This window comes from Fundulus heteroclitus, chromosome 5, assembly GCF_011125445.2.
Source record: "Fundulus heteroclitus isolate FHET01 chromosome 5, MU-UCD_Fhet_4.1, whole genome shotgun sequence".
NCBI classification, from domain to species: Eukaryota; Metazoa; Chordata; class Actinopteri; order Cyprinodontiformes; family Fundulidae; genus Fundulus; species Fundulus heteroclitus.
In genome coordinates this window covers 22,294,515-22,315,512 of record NC_046365.1, presented here as the reverse complement: position 1 = coordinate 22,315,512, position 20,998 = coordinate 22,294,515, and the positions used below count along the sequence as shown (strand labels likewise).

The following is a 20,998-nucleotide window of genomic DNA, read 5'->3' as shown; positions in this document are numbered from 1 at the left end:
TGTCTCCTTTTAGGTTCTTGGATCTATCTCTACTTTCCAGGCAGTTCCAATGCCAGGATCTTTATTTGTGCCGTCCGACCTCGCACACACTTCAACCCTCTTGGAAAAGAGCAGCTTCTCTCATCTTCAGGCCTTTCGCAGTCAGTCTGCTGCAGCCAACGCGACCAGAAAGCTTGACCCGGGTCTACCCACCGGTGATGCAGTTTACACGCCGCCGAGCTCACCAGCCAACCTCTGAATGTCGAGTCCATGTCCTCCTGGCTTTTACCAACGGTCCCATTTGGAGGCTGATCGTTCAAAGTGAGGGCGGCAGAGACTTGTAGGACAATCAGAGTCCAGCACAAGCAAGCAGCAGCGTACAATGCTGTCCATACGGTCCACATGATGAAGGGCAGCTCAAGTAAATGGATATTCATCTATCTAGTCTCCCTTTATATCTGCTGAGATTTTTAGTACTTCAGGGACTCCAAGTACCCAAAGCCAGACGCCCTTGAGCCTTCAAACAAAAACATGGTATATTTAGATTCCTAACACAAGCAACAGATTATTCCGTACGCCCCAAAGCGCAGTCTCCCACCCCTCATTTAAGCCCGTTTCAAATAACTTGCAAAATGGCCCTTTTTTTTTAATCCACATTGTCAATGAAAGTGGTTTATCAGTAATTAGGAATGCATACGCCTTCACCTGGAGTCAGACTGTGTAACGTGTTCATCTTGGGCCTACTTTCAAACACTGTGTGCACAATTATGAGTCTTATTTTTGTGGGTTGTTTCTATACAACAGCTACAGAGTTCTCAGTTAATCCAAAATGCTAATAAACCTCAAGCAGGAATGTCCAAGAAAGTAAAAGTGTGAGGCTTTAACTTTCTTAGGGGAATATCTATATGTGCACAGATATTGTGCAGAATGCAGTTAAATGAAAAACACATTTTAATTTGCACATACTGGATCAATGTGTGCTTCTGTGCTTGTTTGTCTGTCTTGTTGTGTATCTGCTCTGTTTTCTGTAACCCCCAGTGGGTCGAGGCAGATGACCGTTCATACTGAGCCTGGTTCTGCTGGAGGTTTTTCCTTCCCGTTAATGGGGAGTTTTTCTTTCCACTGTCGCTTCATGCTTGCTCAGTATGAGGGATTGCTTCAAAGCCATGTACAATGCAGACGACTCTCCCTGTGGCTCTACGCTTCTCCAGGAGTGAATGCTGCTTGTTGGGACTTTGAAGCAATCAACTGGTTCCCTTATATAGGAAATTTTTGACCAATCTGTATAATATAATTGATTTGACTTTGTAAAGTGCCTCGAGATGACATGTTTCATGAATTGGTGCAATATAAATAAAATTGAATTGAATTGAATTGAATTTGTTGAAGTGAGAATTATAAACGCAAACAACATTCATGTTTTCAGAAACTTGCAATGGGGAGAATGACTTCCGGTTTAAAAGTTAAACGGCGCCGTGGTACAATCAGCGATGTCTCACGTCTCCCACTGGTACCTACTTTATCTGGTAGGTTAATGTCGTGTTTTTCAAGATGTAGTAGCAGTTTGCACTTCAGGGCCACCATGTTCTTTTCCATAAATCACTGCATTAGTGCAGTATGGCTTCATGATATATGCTTTTTTTCCCCTGTGGCAATTTGACAAAAGACAACTGTTATTAGACAAACCAGTTCTAACATTGCTTCTCTTAGTGCATTTTATTTTAAAACGTCTTTTTTTTTTTTAAACAATTATTTATTCCCACAACTAACCTAATACTGTACTGTGTGGGGACTAGGCTGGTGCTGATCTCTATAGGATGAGAGGCGGCGTATGACCTGCATGCTGGAAAGCTTGTTTTTTTCACCCCTTTTTATTAATTATGTCAAAGCAGTAAAATAGTTTCAAATAAAAGATGCAACATGTTTTGGAAATAGATCATCATTTATTTTTTGTTCCCATTAAATCAAGTCTCCAGGTTGAAGGCACATCATCAAACAGATTTTATACATCAGCAAGGGCAATTACTTAACTATACAGCATACGTTTATTTTTTTTGTTCACAATAACATTAAAGTTTAAATAAAGTTACATTAAGCTGTATGTACATAAAACGGCTGATTTAAAAGGAAATAAAGCATTTACTGCATGAAATGAGTTGAGTACGCAGCAGCTCGTTTTGTTTTGTGTACATTCACGTATCACGTTGTTGACCTGAACCCATTCGTCAGGTTTTCTTTTAAAGAGCGAAAAGCTGGTCGTGCGTCGGATCTTGTTGCTTGGCGGGCTGCGGCTGCGGTCTGGGCACGGACGACGGCACGTTGTGGATGGAGAGGTTGCTGTGGTCTGCCGCCTTGGCCCGATCGTCCAGGAACTTGTCAAACTCTACAGAGATACGGATTTTATGAACGCGTCTTGTGAATTGAATGTTGGGAAAGATTGTTTTTACTCTATAAGAACAGCAAACCATACCTTCACTGGAGACTCCTTCGCAAACCGAGGACTGTCCTTCCTGCTTTTTTAAACACAAACAATAAATATTGCGCTATACTGTCATTAGCCGCTGACATTACATCTGCAGTAAAAAGCTTTGGCCTACCAGATCAGAAGATAACCATTTGTCAATGTCGTTCTGCTGAGTGGGTTTTTCTGGCACCATCTGGGAGAAAAGGCAAATTAGAAAAACAAAAAACAGAATGACTCAGGTATTATTTTCAGTTCAAAACGATATCCCTGTAAACTCGATAAATGTTGCTGCAGATTACAGACCCCTGCTGTGACCTGCAGCCTCGAGTCCAGAGCTTCGGCAAGGCCTTCCACAGTTTCAGGATCTTCGTACTTGACGCTGGACGAAAACATATGCATACACTTAGTCATGAAAATGAAATAAAGCTTCAACTAGATTTCACCAAAAGCAAGGAAAACAATTAAAACTTGTGGAGATTTGAATGTATAACAAGGTCTGTATGTATAGAGATGTCAAAATGTGTCTAAAATGCTGCATACTCTATTATTATTATTATTATTATTATTATTATTATTATTATTATTATTGGTCTAAGGATATTATAAAGGATTAACTTAGATCATTATAGATATTGCCTGAGCCTCAAATCGACTGGTGAAAGTCAGTGGAGTTCACCTTTTCCTCTGTTCAGCCAAAGAGCTGCCTCTGGTCTGAGCAAACATGTCAAACTCGTCTTCTTGTTCTGCAAAAGAGAATTTCAGATGATAAAAACTAAAAATATCCAGCTTCAGTTCAAAGGGCACAGAGGAAAATCTCAAAAACTTAACATTAATCAGCCTGACATTTGTTCGGGCGGAGCAAGACTTAAAAAAGACCCTGATGTGATTCAGCCACATCACTGCAAAAACAAATCTAAAAATAAGTAAAATGTTCTTAAAGTTAGTGTATTTGTCCTTAATTTGAGCAGGTAAATAAGATTATTTGCCAATGGAATGAATATTTTGACTCCTAAAATAAGATAATTAGACATCATGCACTGGAAATGAGACGATGGAGATGAGTTGTTCATATTTTAAGTGCAAAAATCTTATTCCATTGGCAAATCATCTTATTTACCTGCTGAAGTCAAGGACAAATACACTAATTTTAAGAATATTTTACTTATTTTAAAGTTCTGTTTTTGCAGTGCAACATTCGTTTCCTCCCAAAATAAACAAACAAACAAACAAAAAAAAAAGAAATTAACCAGCTTGTGTTTTGAAACAGAAGTCGTACAACGTTTACTGACTGTGATTGGCTGACAGCTGGTGATTGGTCTGAATGCTGACGGCTGGTTGGCTGGTTGCTGGGATCGTAGCGGGCTGTTTGTTGTCGGACGGGTCGGGGCTGACGTCGAGGAGATTTGGACTCCTTGCTGACACCTGGAAGGCAGTTGTGTTTGTCACAGAGTGCGCACATAAACCACGAGGAAAACACAATTTCAGTTCTGCTTTTATTCTTTCAAAACACACGCAAACTAAAATGATTTTACCTGTTGCGTATTTGCACTTTGAGCCTTGTTCAGCCGTTCAAACCTAACAAAAGAGTTCAGCAGACAGTTAGGTGTTGTAATTTTGCACCTAATACCCAACGATCCGACCCGAGCTGCTGCTGCTGCTGCGGCGGCCCACCTCTCATAGCGAATGAAGGCGTTGTTGAGGTCGTCGTTAACCACGAGCAGCTCCTCCATAAACCCTTCATCCACCAGCTGTGGGATCAGTTCAACCACACGACTCTGCATCTTCTTACACACAGAAAACAGCTGCTGCTTGAGCAGAGCAGCAGAGAGACACAGATTAATTACTGATAGAAATCTGTAACACTTGAGCAATACAAATATGATCCAGGAGGTTTTTAATAATAAGCACATCGTCTAGTTTAGATCCATCATTTATGAATTTTCCACTGTGTAATTTTTATTTTTAAACAAAGGACACATGTCTGAAATGGTTTAAAAATAATTTAAAGACACTAAAGGACAAAAAAAATGCGCATTTTTCCCCCTTGTTTTTTTTTTTTTTTTGCTCTTCCAGGTCGTTTTTGGTGCAAACCCCGTTTCAAGGTTGATGGAAGAAAAACATGCAAACCCCAGATTAGCTGGAGACGACTCCCAGGAAATCTCACGTGCTTTCTCTTCAGTAGCACTGAGATAGTTTAATAAAGGATATACTGGATATGCAAACACCAAAAAAACAACAGAAGAATTTTGTGGAGAGTTTTCAGTCTAATTTTTTTTATGCTTCACTTGGCGTCACAGATTTTGTCTATTCATATTTTTCTTTAAGAGCTTCTATACAGGAAGATGTAAGAACAACACTTAGTAAGTACATTTTATTTATATAGCACCTTTCCCAGGATAAATACCACAAAGTGTGTCACAATAAAACAAACATAAAAACAACACAAAAAATTAAAACAGATAAACGATATTTCTATTAACCTTCCTGGCGCCAGGATTCAGTATCTACATGCCTATCATTAGGGGTGTAACAATACATCAGTTCACATATATACATAGATTGAATGATTAACAATCCAACTGGATCAGTGCAAAATGAAAATATGGATCATAGAGTCATTTTTAAGATATGCCTTTATTTTTTTTTATTCACAAGGAATGAAATTATAGGGAACAGGTGATCCATTAGTATGTTAAAATTAGAACAAAGCTGTTTTTAATTTAAATGCCTGATACTTGTAAGAGATTAGAAATAAAAATAAAATGGTCAAATCATATTTGAGTTTCTTTGTGAGTTGATAATAAAAATAATAGTGTACATGGGCAGATGATATCGCATCATATCAATCATAGACTTGTGAATTGAATTTAAATTGTATCGAAACAGACTTTGTGATATCGGCAAATATCATATTGTCGTCCCAACAAATGGATACAATATTGTATCATGATAAAGCTGGTGATTTACATTTCTATAATGCGTATGAGAGTCACTGTAAAACAGGATTTTACTATTCTAAAACAAAAACAAAAGGATTACGGAGCAACTTATATCGGCGATAAGTGTAATCAGCGCAGAGAAAAGCACCAAAACAGCTGTCTACCAGTGTTTGCTCTTTAAGCCTGTAGATCCTTACATTAACTCGTGAGATTTCCTAAATGGCTGCCAACGATTCCAAATGCCAGAGATCAAAACGTTTCTGGCACAACTTCACCAACTTCCAAGGTGCACGAAGAGGGTCAACGAACTGCTAGACGAAAACTTCAGCAACACTTGAAGGTTCAATTCAATTCAATTCAATTTTATTTATAATAAATAGGTTAAAGATCAGACTTTATCAACAGACCAAAGCGTTTCGGCCAAACGAAAGGATCAGACTTTATCTGTTGATAAAGTCTGATCCTTAACCTTCAAGTGTCACTGAGGTGTTTAATCTAACATTTCCAAATTCAGCATGTTCCATGGCATTTAGCTCAACATGCTCAAACAGCTCTCTATTAGCCTGCAAATATCCCTCAACATGCCTTGTAAAACAAAGCCGTCTCCTCTAAAACCTCACTGATACTTAAAAAAAAACTTATCTCTGAGTCTGCCCTCAGCCACAGTGTCCACACTGAAGAGTGTTGTTAATGGGTTGTGGTAGCACTTAAATATTGTCACCAGCCGACTGGCTTTGCAGCATTTCAGATGGTTTCTAAACACTTTTCTAGCCGGGAGGTAAAAGTCTGTTGCATATTAGGTCACCTGTCTGGCTTCGCTTTTCTTCCTATGTGTTTTAGTTTTAGTTTTTAGAAGCCTAAATAAAACTAAAGATTTAGACTGCAATGTTTATGTTAACTGTTGAGATAAAGTTTTGATAAAATGAGTCCTAAAAGGATAAATATACACCCAGAATTATTTCAAACTGGTATGATATTTTAAAGTGTAATTGTAAATAAATGGGCTCCATATTCAGTAGAAAGTTAAGACAAACCCACCTGTAGCAGCTCTGCATCATCTGCTGTGCTCTGTCCAGGTATTAGCTCGTTTAGCATTTGTGACATTACTGAGAGGTTTCCTTTAACCAGGGCCAGCTCACTTCGCAGCTTCTGTTCCTGAAATTTGACAAAAATAAAACAGTAGAATTAAAATATGTCACAATATTAGGTACGTTTTGATTAAAATTTGTCAATACCATTGCACATTCATCCAGACCAAACAGGATACAATAAAGGTAGACATCTATCAAATAACAAATGACGACTTTTCAACCTCATACATCTACCTCACCAAAGTAATCATAATATCACCTTTGAAAAGAAAAATTAATAAAAGGAGCAACATTACTCTAGTCAACTGCTGCTTAGCCAGCCCGTTACAGCAGCTCATGAAATGGATCTAATCAGCTAATCACCTTCAGCCATGGCTGGACGCCAATCAATCTGACTGTAAAGACAGATTAATCAAAGACTTACTATTCATCAGTGAGGCGATCAGACATTAAAACTGCTTTAAAAAAGCCGGCAATTGCAACAACTCTGACAGCTTGGCATAAGATCAATAAATGCAAACCCCCTCCTTCTCAAACACCCGTTTGAAACAACCCTCACTTCACTGAAAATAAATGACCCCTCACTGGCATTAAATGGAAAGAAAAAGGCATCACAACACCTCCACCACATCTTTGACCAGAATAAGCTACTGACGTTCCAACAGCTCATATATATAAACGACACATGGGAAAATCTTTCTCCAATATGTCCAATATAAGCAAAAATAAGTATAAATAAAACTCTACTAGTAAAACCGTCACATCTGGACGACATTGATAAAATTACAAAATCTAATTGAAAACACTCTCCAACCTGTAGAAACTTCTATTCAATTTCAATTAAATTTTGTTTATAAAGCATCAATTCACAACACATGTCATCTCTGGGCACTTTACAGAGTTAATTCAATCAAATCAAACAGATTGGTCAAAAAGTTTCCTATCTAAATGAAATTTTGATATGAATTTTGAAATGTGGTGCCATGAAGCCTGCTCTAAAACTAGCACAACCCTCCAATGAGCTGAATCTGAAATGTTATTTTAGTCTGTTGCTCTACTAAAAAAAAAAAAAGACCAACGCAAATATGTTTATTGATGAGCGCTGACTCTTCTAGTTCAAAGGTGAGTACAGGTAGCTCTTCGTCTGACACAATACAGATGAAGTAGCTCTCAGTTTCAAAAAGGTTGGTAACCCCTGGTCTAGACTTATACACTTCTTTTTCTTTATCTACGCTTCATTTAACAAACCACACAATCCTGGCTGCGATGCATCACCGTCACATGACCGAACAAAAACCACACGACCAAATCCCCTCCCCCCTCTCGAAACACTGACACTAAAGGGCAACTAGATGGAAATAAACATTGGTTATTAATATCAGCCCAGTTTTACTTATTAGACCGATACTGATGTGTTAAAAAAAATGACTAACACTGGCAGATACCGATGTTATATTGTGCATCCTTAAAATAAAATATCTCCAAAACAAGTTTATAGTTGTTCTGTTTTTGTTTTATCCTATTTCCCTCAAAATATCAATGTGATTCCTAATTAGCTGGAAAAAAAAAACGAATCTGCAAATAACCACTGAATATGTAACTCACACATCTTAAGCTAGATCACTTTGCTGTGACCCTGTTTTACCCTGTCTGTTTTATTCAACTTGTGTTTATTCCCATATTTTTCTTAATCCATTTAGTTGCCCTTTTTTTTGTAGCTGTTTCTGTTCAACCTCCTGTTTATTTTTTATCACATCCCTGTTTTTAAGTCTTTTTTTGTTTGTGTACTACGCACATAAATGACACGATATCTAAGCCAATATAAAAATCTGTAATAAAAAGAGTCCACAGAGCGGTTACAAAAACGGTCATTTGTTACAAAACAACTGTATTCGTTCGGATTTGGTCTGGGAATAAAACATGAATTAATGCAAATGTTTGGCACATGTTTGGCAACTGTGTAGCAACGTTATCTCATGTGCAATGCTATGGTGGGTGCGTTATCTCGGACGCGAATCAATCTTATGACAGCAGATCGTTAAGTTGTTAAAATGCGTTAAACAGGGATTTTTTTCTGTTGCTACAAAGCCCTTTGGGTACGGATACAGGGAACGTCGCCACATGGGGGCAGTGCAGCAAAGACATAATGCAGCTCTCAAAACTGTACACACACCACTGCTACCATTTCCAGGTTTTAAGACCTAATAAAATTGATATCCATGACGTATAAATATCGTCTACATTTAAATTGAAAATAAAACTGACATTTTCTATCATGGGGAGAAACAATAAACAATACAAAAGCCAGTTGCATGATTGTAAATGTCTTTAAACTAAGCCTTTGTTTATAAATGAGCCTTGCAGCGTTGCTTTCTTTGGTTGGAGTCTATCATCGTCCCACGTCTTGACTTGACGTCATCATACTTCCAAAAGTTTCCCTATTTCATCAGGTCGTGAGGACGATTTTCTGTCAGACTTAGTTTTGTCTCTTCTGCTTGGACTCACAGTGATTCTGAAAATAAACCGGATCCATTTTCCTCTTCAGCTTTTAAGCAAAAGTGGAAATGTTCATAACTTTATCCACCTTGAGAAAAAACTTAGGTCCATCTGAAGAAAAGTTAGCCCTGAGCACAATGCCGCCACCACCATGTTTCGGTTAGGTAAGAAAAGGTTTCTGGGTGATATTTTTTTAGTTGAATTGTAAAGGTGATTTCTCTCATTAAAAGGTGGAAAACATTTGGAAATCGTTTTGTTACATCTCAAAACCTGGAAATTTAACAGGATCTTGCCCACCTTTGAGACCCATGAGAAGAATAGCCTTCTACTCAGGCTATAAAATCTCTCCCACTGAAGTGAAACTGAGACTAAACAATAAATAAATGTTAGTATTTACAGATATTTGGACTCGGTTTGAGGAGGGGTTTTTTTTGCAGATAGACCTCCCACTATGATCGGTTTAGTATTTAGAACAGCCAATCTGACTATAAAAGCAACCACTCCCTCCACAGCTACTTGTTTAAAACGTAATGTAATGCAGTTTAGGGGGTTCTACCTGTTCTGGAGTGAGGGGGACTGGTCCACTGCTGACTTGGACTGGAGACGAGCCATTCTGACTGGGAACGGTGGCAGGAACTTGTTCCTGTGAGAGACGTGTGGGAGCAGCGACGGAGGTCACCTGAGGTGTCTCGTTCTCCGGGGTACTCTGCAGGATGTGACGAAGAGGTAAAATTTAAGCGGACACATAAAAATGCATCTGCGTTAGGGATAACCTTCCAGCTAAAATCCAGTCTCACCCTATTTGGTGTGTGGATGGGGGAGAGCGCGTCCAGGTCCGTCATAGGAAACTCCAAACCCCGTCGCCTTAGGTCATCGTACACATGCACCACCCCCACCAGGGAGGGAGAGCTGCGAAATGCGTCAGCCCACGACTAAAAGATGAAAAAGGGAGAATATGGGATTAGTCATGACCGGACGACTGACTTTTAAAGCTGCGTGCAGTCCCAGCTTCCAGAAGACAAAAGGGAAAAAGCAACAAGTGAGCCGACTTACAGCCAGAGCAGAAAGGAATTGCTCTGCTTATTTATATTGATAATCCTTTCAGTCAGCACTCACTAAAGTCACGTTAACTACGAGGCAAAGAAACAAACACTAGAGATAAACCATCTTTGGCCATAATCAGGTGAAAGTCGTGCAAACCTTATGAAGGAGACTGTTTCAGCCTTAAAACACTTAAATATAACCACTCATAACCTTAGCCCCAATCAAGAGAGGTCAGTGGGATCTCAGCAGGGAGCATCAGGAAGGAGTCATGACATGGGAGTCAAGCTAAAAACTGCTAATAGATAATTACTGGTTAATAACTGAATTTCCATAAACTAAACTAATTAAAGACCAAAAACATAAAGGCAGCTTAAGCAAATACCAAATTATATGTAATCCTCTACGACTTTTGGATTTTTGGAGAGAGAAAAAAAAAAACCCTGCCGTTTACAGCACATAAGATTGTGACTGCTCAACCACACTTTAAAAGACAAGAAAACAGTTTTTAAAGCTGAAAATTTTCACAAGTAATCAAACACACTTTTCTTTTTCTTTTTATAAACAAGTGATTTGTAATGAACAGAAAAGTCCTAGTTTGTCCCATTTTAACTCACCGGTCCAACACTGCAAAAACAGACATAAAAATAAGTAAAATATTCTTAAAATTTGCATTTTTGTCCTTGATTTTAGCAGGTAAATTATATTATCTGCCAATGGAACAAATATTTTGACCCCTAAAATAAGATAATTAGACATGTTGCACTTGAAATAAGACAATGGAGATGAGTTGTTCCTATTTTAAGTGCAAAAATCTTATTCCATTGGCAGATCATCTTATTTATCTGCTCAAATCAAGGACAGATACGCTCATTTTAAGAAAATTTTACTTACTTTTAGTTCCGTGTTTGCAGTGAATAAATAAAGGCACGTGATAACAGAAATAGTCTTAAGACGAGCTCGTAGGACACGGTTTCCGTCACACACATACCTGTATGAGGCTGAGCACGCGGTCCTGAAGCGCTGTGGGGGGGTTATATCTGGGCAAAATGGAACGGACCAGAACGCCTTCCACAAACTCCTGTGAGGCCACCAGAACATGGAAGCGATGGCCGCAGTTCTTTACGCAGGTCTCAAGAACCTGCGGGCCCAAAACATCAAACTATAAACCCATAACGTATGTGATTCTGTAAAGTGTTTTTCTCTCTCAGCTATACGTTCTCTAAACAATGAAATGTTTGTTCAGCCCCTCCCACATGTGGTAAGCATTTGATCGCCCGTGACGGCGCGCGTGAAGCAGAAGCAGAAGCGTACAGCTGTTACTCACAGTGAGAGCCAACATGATCTCTCTGAAGTTCTTGTTTCCTACGATTCTTTTCTTAATGGCTTTGACGGCGTCTCTGGGCCTGAGGGAAGAAACATTCGCATCAGCTGATGTTTCTTTATTCGTTTAGCTTGAAATGAAAAAACAAAAAAGGAAAACCAAAGATAATCTGTGATTCAAACTTGTTGCTCAAGCATTGATGTCGTTTTGACCACAAATTGTTTTAAGGCATGTTGACCTTCTACCTAATTTGGTCGTTTGGTCACATGCGGCTGTATGGCCTGACAGCAGAAAAACAACATTGCTGAATCATGCAAACCTCTTTGTTAGACTTGTACCAATCATGTTCAAAAGTACTAATTACAGATATACACCGATCAACTGGCCAGAGATCGGAAACCAGTGAGTGTCCCCCCCCCCCCCAAACTAACAACTTCCGCCATTTCTTAGGTTTGTGAATCAGCCAATCAAATGCATTAATCTTTGATGAACTGTCTTATTCTAATTATTAATTATCACTAAAGGACATCCAGTTTTTCAAAAATATATTAGCTTTTTGTCATATTAAAAGATCAAACTAATTTAATTACCAGACAAAGATAAACAGAATAAAGGTATAATGTAGTTATCAGATGACAAATTTATTTATTAAGGAAGTAAAGTGATCTAAACCAACCTGGTCCTAGGAGAAAAGCTAATTGTCCTGTAAACCTAATAACTATCTGTGCCGGCCTTTGAAGGCCACGACTGTCAGTAAATGTCGAGAAATACTCTTGGTCCACATTTCTTACACTGCAAAAATAGAACTAAAATAAGTTAACATTTTCTTGAAATAATGTATTAGTACTTTATTTGAGTAGGTAACTAAGATATATCCATCAACCTATTTCAAGTGCAGTATATCTAATTATCTTATTTTAGGGTTAAAATTACTCTTTCCATTGGCAGATAATCTTATTTACCTGTTGAAATCAAGGACAAATACACCAATATCAAGAAAATTTTACTTATTTTTAGTTCTGTTTTTGCAGTGTAGCAGAAGAATTTTCCTATCAGCCACATTTTAGGTCACACCACAGCATCCCAATCAGATTTAAGTCAAAACTTTCACATTTTCTGGCCAAAATCTTTATTTTTTTTTATTGACCCGTGGGCTTTGGCTCATTGTTCTGCTGCCTAACCCAAGAACACTTGGCTATAAGGTCTCACTGAAACTCATCTTCCTTCAGGATTATGACCTACAGAGCAGAATTCATGGTTTCATCGAGTACAGCAAGCTGTTCAGATCTCAAATCAGCAAAGCTGGTCCAGACAATCTCACTACCATTTTTTATGTTCTTTTTCTGAATTGCTGTGTTAGATTTGTCTAATTAGTCCACAGAATCCAGTCCCACATGTCTTTGGGTTAATCAAGATGTTTTTATTGAACGTGAGACGGCGTTTTTGGTAAGCAGCTGTCTTCTGCTTGGACCGCTGCCATTTTTGCCCAGTCTGTCTTATTGTTAAACCGTGACCGCTGACCTTAACTGAGCTGAGTAAGATCTGCAGCGCTTTAGATGTTCTCTTGTGGTTCTGCTCTTGCATCCTAGATGAGCCGCTGACGCGCTATTTGAGTGATTTTGCCAGGCCAGCCACGCCTGAAAGGTTCGCCACTGCACCATGAGATCCTTTAGTCTCATGGAAGAATCAGATGGAGAACTAGTTAGCTAATTTCTTTATTCAGTAATCAGGTGTCCAGGTAAAACAGCTCAAATTTCCAAAATGTGGTTCCTCACAGTTAGTTTATGTTTTAACAATGGGGGTAATTACTTTTCTCAGAGGACCAGGGGTCTTTTAGATGAAACCATTTTGTATTTTGTCCGGTTATCTTTGTCCGATATCAACAATGCGTTTGCTGATCTGAAACATGCAAGTGTTATAAAAATGAGAAAATGGACTGAGCAATGACTCATTTTGGAAGTCTGTGTTGGATTCAAAACTACAACGTCTGTAAAACAACCTCCAGCACATGTTTTAACCCTCGGTGTGTTATAATCTTTAATAAAAAAATAAATTAAAAAAAAGAAGCATCAGAACAACATCTACCCCTCATCCGTCTCATTGATGATGTCACATATCTCCAAGTTGAGTCCCCAGTCCTCCGACTGCAGAGAGCCGCTGGTCGCTCGTTCTGTCAACAGGGAGAGAACGAGTTGAAACAAAGTGTTAACTGTGAAACTGATCTGGGAATACACGGATATAATTACACCCGGGTCTCCAGTATAAAGGTTTTCAATTTACAAAACTGCTGAAATGTTTTCTCATGTTGTTCCTGGGACTTAAAGCCCTTCTTTTTGGATGCCGGAGAAAGTGCTGGAGTAATCCGTTTTCTCAGGCTGTACGGTGCAGAGAACAAAGAGCTGCCCCTTCCCCCACACGTTGCTGCATGCTGCCAGTCAGCTGGCTGAAAGAAGACCACCACACTTCCCCCTCGCTTAACAAAAAGACTATCTATCTATCTATCTATATATACACACACACGCACACTTGAAGCCGTGAAAAACACACACAGCCATGCTATGGAAACTAAAATAGCGCCAACCATCACTTTTATGGTAAAACCGTTTTAAAACACAGTAAACAGGCTGCCCAAGCAGATTGCCCGTCTAATTTACTAACTAATATCAGCCTGTTAGGCTGACCGTGAAGAGAATAAGGCAGCAAAAATAATTTAGATTCTGTACAACAAGGACCCAAAAAGCACTACTAAATTTAGCTGTTACGCGTCAAGAATTAAAATAACTAAATGCTAGAGATGACAGTAGGGTAATTCCCACTGCTTCTCTGCTTTAAATAAACAACATTAGATCATGTTATGCAGTGTAAATGCCATTACGTAATCATACCGTAAAAATCTCACACCACTCCATGCTTAAAGATAATCAAGAATCAAGAAGGTTTATTGCCATTATGTGTTACCATTTTGAATTTTTGGTGAGGCAGACACCGGCACAGAATGCACATAAATACAAGCAGACACAACAAAAATTATCTATTTTTTATTCTTTTTTTTAACCTGTAATTGTAGCTACTGGCCAACAACATCACTCCCTGAGGGTCATAAGCGTGCATATAGTCATTAGCAGCTAATGATCTTATCTTCAAGTAAAAAGATAGCAGTCTGTAATGCTGTGCAATGGATTTGTGCAATTTGCATAGATGTATAAACAGACAGACCCTCAGAAACGTGGGTATGATTTCAACCAGAAATTTGCTACGCAAATTCTCAACAAACAATTCCCTGAGATACTAGGGAAAAAAATGTGTCATAGAACAATGGGACCACAGTTTCAAAGGGCTTTTACTATACTATAATACTATTATTATTTTAATCCGAGGGTTGCGTGGATCTTTTACTGTTTGTTTGTTTGTTCGATCCTGAATCTGATTTTAGCGATCAGCTCCTCTAGACTCCTCTCATCACTGCTAGGTGTGTGTTTTTATAAAAACTTGGTAGGCATAGAAATGACCTCAAATTAAATAAAACCTGCAGCAGCCATATTTCACCGCAGCTTGTCGATGCAGAGAGGAAAACACCAGCAATGACCCAGATTGGAGGTTTATTGCAGTCAACTGCAGTTCGATGGAAGGACATCTGAACAGGCACTACTTCATAAGGCCCAAAATAATGAAATGTTGTTCAATAAGCTGGGGGGTTTATTTTGTTTTTGCTAACAATTGTATTTTCTGTTCACTTTGCCTCAAGTAATTGTGCGTTCCAGGACGAATAGAAAACTGGAATTTGTACCGTCATGCAGAGAAAAAAAAAACAGGAAGGTTTTCCAGTTTAGGCTACGACACTTTAAAAAATTATATGGGAGGATTTTTTGGTGGATTTGTCTTAGAGTTCAAATAAAATACGGGGGACATTTTTGCCCAGGGGCAGAGAAGGTGCACCATATATGGAGTCTACAGGAGTCAACATAGTCTGTCCCAGAGTCATTTACTGCTTCTCTAGACCTTTTTCCCTGTCAAACTACTAATAAAAAACAAAGGCCACAGACCCCAAGAAATTGTTGATATCGCAGCAAAAACATTTTGGAATTAGGGCTGGACGATGTAGAACCCCCCCAAAGATAAAACAGAGATCGTATTGATCGATAACGATAATTGTATGATGTTGCTTCATGACCTAGTTTTAGATAAAGAACACTGAACTCAAAGTCAACCCTTTATTCAACCAAGTTTTGACCAAAACTGCAAGTTTAAGAAAGAAAAAAAGAGTGTGTGCTCTCTGAACTCTTTGAAGGAGGCTGAGCTTGGTGATGGAGCGTTCCTGGTTCTGTGTTTATGATTGGTTGGGAGGATGTAATGACTGCAGTATTAACCTACATGATAGGCTAGAATGCAATAGGAAGGAAAATTGTTCTATTGAACTTTTTAATCGCCCCTTTTTTGTCCTGTTGCACCACATGTCTATCGATCGATATACAGTATATTGTTATTGAATTATCATCCGCCCCTATTTGGAATTGCCCTGAATTATATTTTATTGTTAAATTGCTAAAACAACCTTTTGCGTGGAGGAACTGGTTAAATTTCTCATATTGGAGCACAGGTCAGCAATCTTTAATGTATGAAGAGACACTTTTGCCATCGCTCCTTGTTAGTTGCAAAATCTTCTTGGCCCTCAATAAAAAAAAAAACAAGACCTGGCATCGAGTTTTACAAACATTAATCCATGTTTTCTATAAATTCTTAATCCTTGGAGAGTGGTGGATTTATTTTCAGAACAATCAAAAGAAAAACTTGACTTTACAAGGAGGGTAAAAATTGACTTCCTTGAATAGAATAGCTGAAGCGTTTCCAACTTTATGGTAAATGAAGACCCTAAGAAACATCCTCCACCATTAGTGTCACTTTGTTGTTGGAGTTCAAGCCAGAAACATTATGGAAGCTGTTCAGTCGGTTTTTTAAACGTAACGTAACTAATTATAGATCATTGCTCATTCTTGTTTAAAATAATCAAGACCCATTGAAAAGAGGCGGAAGCCACAGGCTGCAGAATGCTGTTTTTGGGTTGCTGCTTTTTTGCAAACATAACTATCTTAGTATTATAGGTTTTGGAACTCAGTTCAGAACATTGTACAAGATGAATGTTTCTTGCTTTTTTTATTTTATTGTCATGCCTCAGTAAGCTTGTTCCAACGCCCGCTGCCCTGAGATCATGAGGAACCTGGAGATCTGCTCCTTCAGAGACCCGTGTGGTCTTCCTTCAGGGAGGGGCGGTTACCCTTATATATTAACTCCTAAAACAGTGGAGCGCATTCAGTCTTTAAGGAAAAATCAGCTCCTAATAGGAAGACAGTTCTCCATTTCATGAGACCGATTTTGCATTAAGAAATTATATCTCTACCCAAAAAGGGGAGATTCACAGTGAAGAAAGACAAGAAATATCTTGTTCATAAAATGCTATAAACATGAGAAAAAAAGAGATAAAATCGAGAAAATCGAGCGAGCTCTGACATTATATTGGGTTTATATATTGGGTTATATATGTAAACCATGTAAACAACCACCCCCTGCCTAAACGACTACCGTCCTGTTGTCACTGTTGTCATTACCATCTAATGTAGAACAGATTCCTGGATCAATGTGTGCTTCTGTGCTTTCTGTGTCTCTGCTCTGTCTTCTGTAACCCCCAGTGGGTCGAGGCAGATGACCGTTCATACTGAGCCCGGTTCTGCTGGAGGTTTTACTCCCTGTTAAAGGGGAGTTTTCCTCTCCACTGTCGCTTCATGCTTGCTCAGTATGAGGGATTGCTGCAAAGCCATGGACAATGCAGACGACTCTCCCTGTAGCTCTATGCTTCTCCAGGAGGAGTGAATGCTGCTTGGAGAGACTTGATGCAATCAACTGGGTTTCCTTAGATAGGAATTGTTTTGACCAATCTGTATAATATGATTGAATTTGACTTTGGAAAGTGCCTTGAGATGACATGTTTCATGAATTGGTGCTATATAAATAAAATTGAATTAAATTGAATTGTGAAGTGCTATGAGAGGATTCTCCTGAAGTACATCCAAGTGACTGATCGTTCAAAAAGGGACTGATATAAAAATTTTTGGTACTCGGTACGAGTCTTATCAGATTCTAAACACTAAGCTTCTCAGGAAGTGTGTTTGGTCAGTGCAACCCACTGACTTATTTATTTTATTTGTTTTAAAGTGTGGAAATATCATGTCTGTTGTGTCTGTGTGTGTTATGTTATGTTATTAGTGCATCCTGAGCCAGTGTCTGTTTAAAAAAATAATTCATCATGGTAACACATGGTGACAATATAGATTTATGATTCAATGTCAGTTTAGTTCAGTTCATGATCGTGGAAGTGGCCCGTTAAATGGTTAATATTTTACCTACACAAGACAACACAGTTGGAGTCTTTATTTACAATAATTCCAGATTACTTTGATTTGGAGGCTGAAGATAACAGCTTCTAGTCCAAGAGGAGCCAAGACCAAAGTGGGTGACACAGAAGCTGACGATTACATCTTCCTCCGTTTAATGTGCAAATTGCGTCACCGACAATCTTCCTGTGTGAGACGCGGACTAAGAACCGAGCATGTGAAGTGTTTCTGGTCAGAGTACCTTTCTTATCAAAAAGGAAATTGGTGCACAAACAACATATAGCACTTTATGTGAAAGTTATTTTATTCACATTTCTATGAGGTTTCGACTCTGACCGTAAACAACTGACACGTTCCTTCCCGAGTACGTGATTGAAGCAGAAAGAGGTTAATAACCGTCTAATGCAAACTTGGAGACAGTTCAGTCAAACACTGCTCGCATTAACGGGTGTGACCTTTTGTGACTGGAGCCGTTTTATGATGGCAAAAGTCCGCTTTGGTCTAGACTCCTGTTGGACTCACTGGTCGCCTCAGCCTCCAGCACTAACTAATCTGAATATACACCTGCAGATTTATAGATCCTACATACTGGGTGTATGATATTGACCGCTTATAGACCTGTCACAGAACCTCACTTCATATTTTTAACTTCAAATAATAATCTTTGCTGTTACTGTTTGAAGTCTTTTTTAATCAGATTCCTAAGAAAGTCCTGGAATTCTGCTTCCCCCCCCCCCCAGCTGTGATAACGCGTTTCCATTTTGCTCGTTTCTTGATGTGAACTGCCGGTCAGCTGGCTGAACAACGGCAAAGACAGTTTTATTTCAAGGACGAATATTCCCTGTCACGGATTTTAACAACGAAAACCTCATATTCCACAGCAATGAATATGACATTTCGCCTGGATAAAAGCACTATTACAGGTTAATTAACCACGAAAAAAAACGTACATTAGTGATCAATGTAAATGAAAGAGGACTTAAATTGGCTACCCCTGAGTTTCAGATTCTAAAGCGCTGTAACTTCCCCAATTTTATACACACCAACTTATAGGAAGCCCCTCCAGAGACTCAAATAAAGCTTTGAGCAATCAGGGTCAACCTTTAACCACTGTCCTCTGAACTATTTAGAAATCAAGGCCGGCTTTCTTGATCTCCACCCTTCACGGGCTTCTCATAAGTCTCCAAATCCTTTTGCACCAACCACACTTCACTAAAACCCTCAGCCCTTGCCTTGCTCAATCCCGAGGCAGGGCAGGCTACTCCCTTCAGATCCCCTCCCTCCCTCTCTCTCTCTCCCTTGCCCTGGCCTCCTCCGGCTGCCTCCACTTCATGTGACTGTCAGCTGCTTGTGTTCTTATTTCAGAACCAGCTCACATCTCTGTGCAGGAAAGTGAGAGGATTACAAAAAAAAAAAAAAAAGAAGAAGGAGGAAGGGTTCAGATAGGTGTACAGCCACTGCTCATGGCCGATCTGACCTCCTTCCAGCCATCAGGGGTTGAATGAATATGAGGGCGGCTGGAAGGGTTTAGGAGAAAGTATCTGCTTTAAATCTGTATGAAGAGAAAACGGGATGTTCAAAGAGATCCGTTACTTTAGCTGTGAAAGATGCGAAGCTCCGGCTCAGACGGGAACGCTTCAGCGACTGCGGAAGTCAGCGGCAACACCGAAAGGAATTCTGATTCGCTAGGCTAGCTGTCAACAAGGCCGCACTGACCAATCGCATGCACGGATTAGGAAAAGGGGCCCCGCCCCCGTCTGAGTCACTGCCTCTTAAACTTATTTTTTTTTTCTTCCGAACAAATTCGGAGTATTTCAGCCAAAAATAAGAACACAAAACCATCCTTTTAGGCAGAGGAAGTGTGTCTTAAACACAGAAACTCCCAAACATGTCGGCCAGTGTGCAAATTACGTAAATTACTTAAAAAACACACACACAGCTGACAATATGTTAAAGAAAACCCGTAAAGGCTTACCGACTCTCTGTCCGACGGGCGTTGAAAAGGGGTTTCCGAGGAGGAACTCCATGGTCTCCCCGAGAGAAAACATCCTGGGAAACTGCGGCCGGCTGCTCGCCGTGAAAATAACTGTAAACAGGTCGGAGGACTTGTTGGGCTGCTGCGCTGACCGCGGCGTTTCCTATCGCTTTCAGAGGCAGCCGCTGTCTGCAGCAGAGCTCAGTGGGAGGTCACGTGAAAGCTCACGCTCACGCGGAAGCGCGCACGCCCCCAACATCAACACACCTCTGATCACATTATCCATTAACCAGCCCACCAAGTTACTCTCTGAAAAAAGAACAAAACAAAAAAAAGCTCTGATATTTTATGAAGGTAGTTTTGTTTCAATTGTTTAAGAAATTAATTGAGAAATAAGTATTTCGGTTGTCTTTTTTAAAGACACAAAACTCTTATTTGTTTGCTAAATACGCGTTCATATTATTGTATGACTGCTAAATAAATTACTGTTTCTGCACTTCTTCTTCTGCACAGTCTCATTTTTCCCTTGTGTTGGTTTATTTTCTAACGCCTCGTTGTGCGAGCACGATTATTGCTTGTCCCATCAACAAATGTGTTCCCTTGGTTGTGAATCCCTGTAGGTAATCCATAGTTACAAAGGGCCTCTTGGCTGCTTTTAGGATTAATGTCCTTCTTGCTAGATCTGCCAGTTTAGGGGGACGGCCATGTTTTGTTTGCAGGTGTGTGATTGGAACAGGGGCCTGTTTCAGAAAGGAGGTTAAGTGAAAACTCTGAGTATGTTAACCCTGAAATGAGGGAAACTCTGGGTTTTCTGTTTCAGAAAGGGAGGTAAGTTAAACCTGAGAAAGCAGAGTAAGTCAAGCCCGTTTCTGAAAGAGAGGTAACTTATACTCAGAGTCAGTTACCATGGCAATTTACTCTGTGAACCTAACCTGGTCAGGAGCAGGTTTTCTTCAGAAAACCCAGAGTTTATTTTGGTCTCCTCTCCTTTTTTAAAGAGGAAGTGGTGTTTAAATACCTCATTGATTCTTTGGGGACATATTCATTGCGCACATTTCAGTCACGCAGACCGCATCAAAAGGAGTGAAATGGCATGTCCATTTATGGATGATCCTGTTGACGAAGAGGCTGTATTACTTCGTAGGGAGTTACATTTACGTCGGGAAAGGATTTTAAGGCCCTGAGTGGATTTTTTGTAATATCTCTATCCTATCACAGCAATTTATATGGTGTTCTTCATTTGCTAAAAAAAAAAAAAAAAAAAAAATTAAAATAGTTTTAATACTTCCTAGAATTCACCTGT

At 39.3% G+C, this 20,998-nt stretch overlaps 1 protein-coding gene across 2 annotated transcripts; it reads right to left on the bottom strand.

The window, feature by feature from the left end:
* Positions 1 to 1,902: 1,902 nt before the first annotated feature.
* On the bottom strand, positions 1,903 to 19,897 carry LOC105931489 (target of Myb protein 1). Of its 2 annotated transcripts, none has more exons than XM_012870175.3 (15): positions 19,696 to 19,897; positions 13,420 to 13,504; positions 11,338 to 11,416; positions 11,002 to 11,151; positions 9,767 to 9,901; positions 9,526 to 9,675; positions 6,421 to 6,537; positions 4,115 to 4,248; positions 3,976 to 4,018; positions 3,733 to 3,865; positions 3,120 to 3,186; positions 2,747 to 2,822; positions 2,577 to 2,636; positions 2,450 to 2,492; positions 1,903 to 2,362 (listed from the first exon to the last, which is right to left on the bottom strand). In XM_012870175.3, exons 1-15 carry the CDS (start codon positions 19,766 to 19,768, stop codon positions 2,217 to 2,219), a joined length of 1,491 nt encoding a protein of 496 aa, XP_012725629.2. In that variant the 5' UTR covers positions 19,769 to 19,897; the 3' UTR covers positions 1,903 to 2,216. The 2 variants fall into 2 exon arrangements, with proteins under 2 accessions (XP_012725629.2, XP_012725631.2); XM_012870177.3 differs by having other exon boundaries at positions 2,450 to 2,489.
* Between the last annotated feature and the right edge of the window lie 1,101 nt (positions 19,898 to 20,998).

Excerpts from the sequence above, each read along its gene's own strand:
- LOC105931489 (XM_012870175.3), bottom strand. The coding sequence starts at position 19,768 with ATGTTTTCTCTCGGGGAGACCATGGAGTTCCTCCTCGGAAACCCCTTT. Across the intron at positions 2,493-2,576 it reads AATGGTTATCTTCTGATCTG|CAGGAAGGACAGTCCTCGGT; the intron begins GTAGGCCAAAGC and ends TGTTTAAAAAAG. Across the intron at positions 2,363-2,449 it reads CGAAGGAGTCTCCAGTGAAG|AGTTTGACAAGTTCCTGGAC; the intron begins GTATGGTTTGCT and ends GTATCTCTGTAG.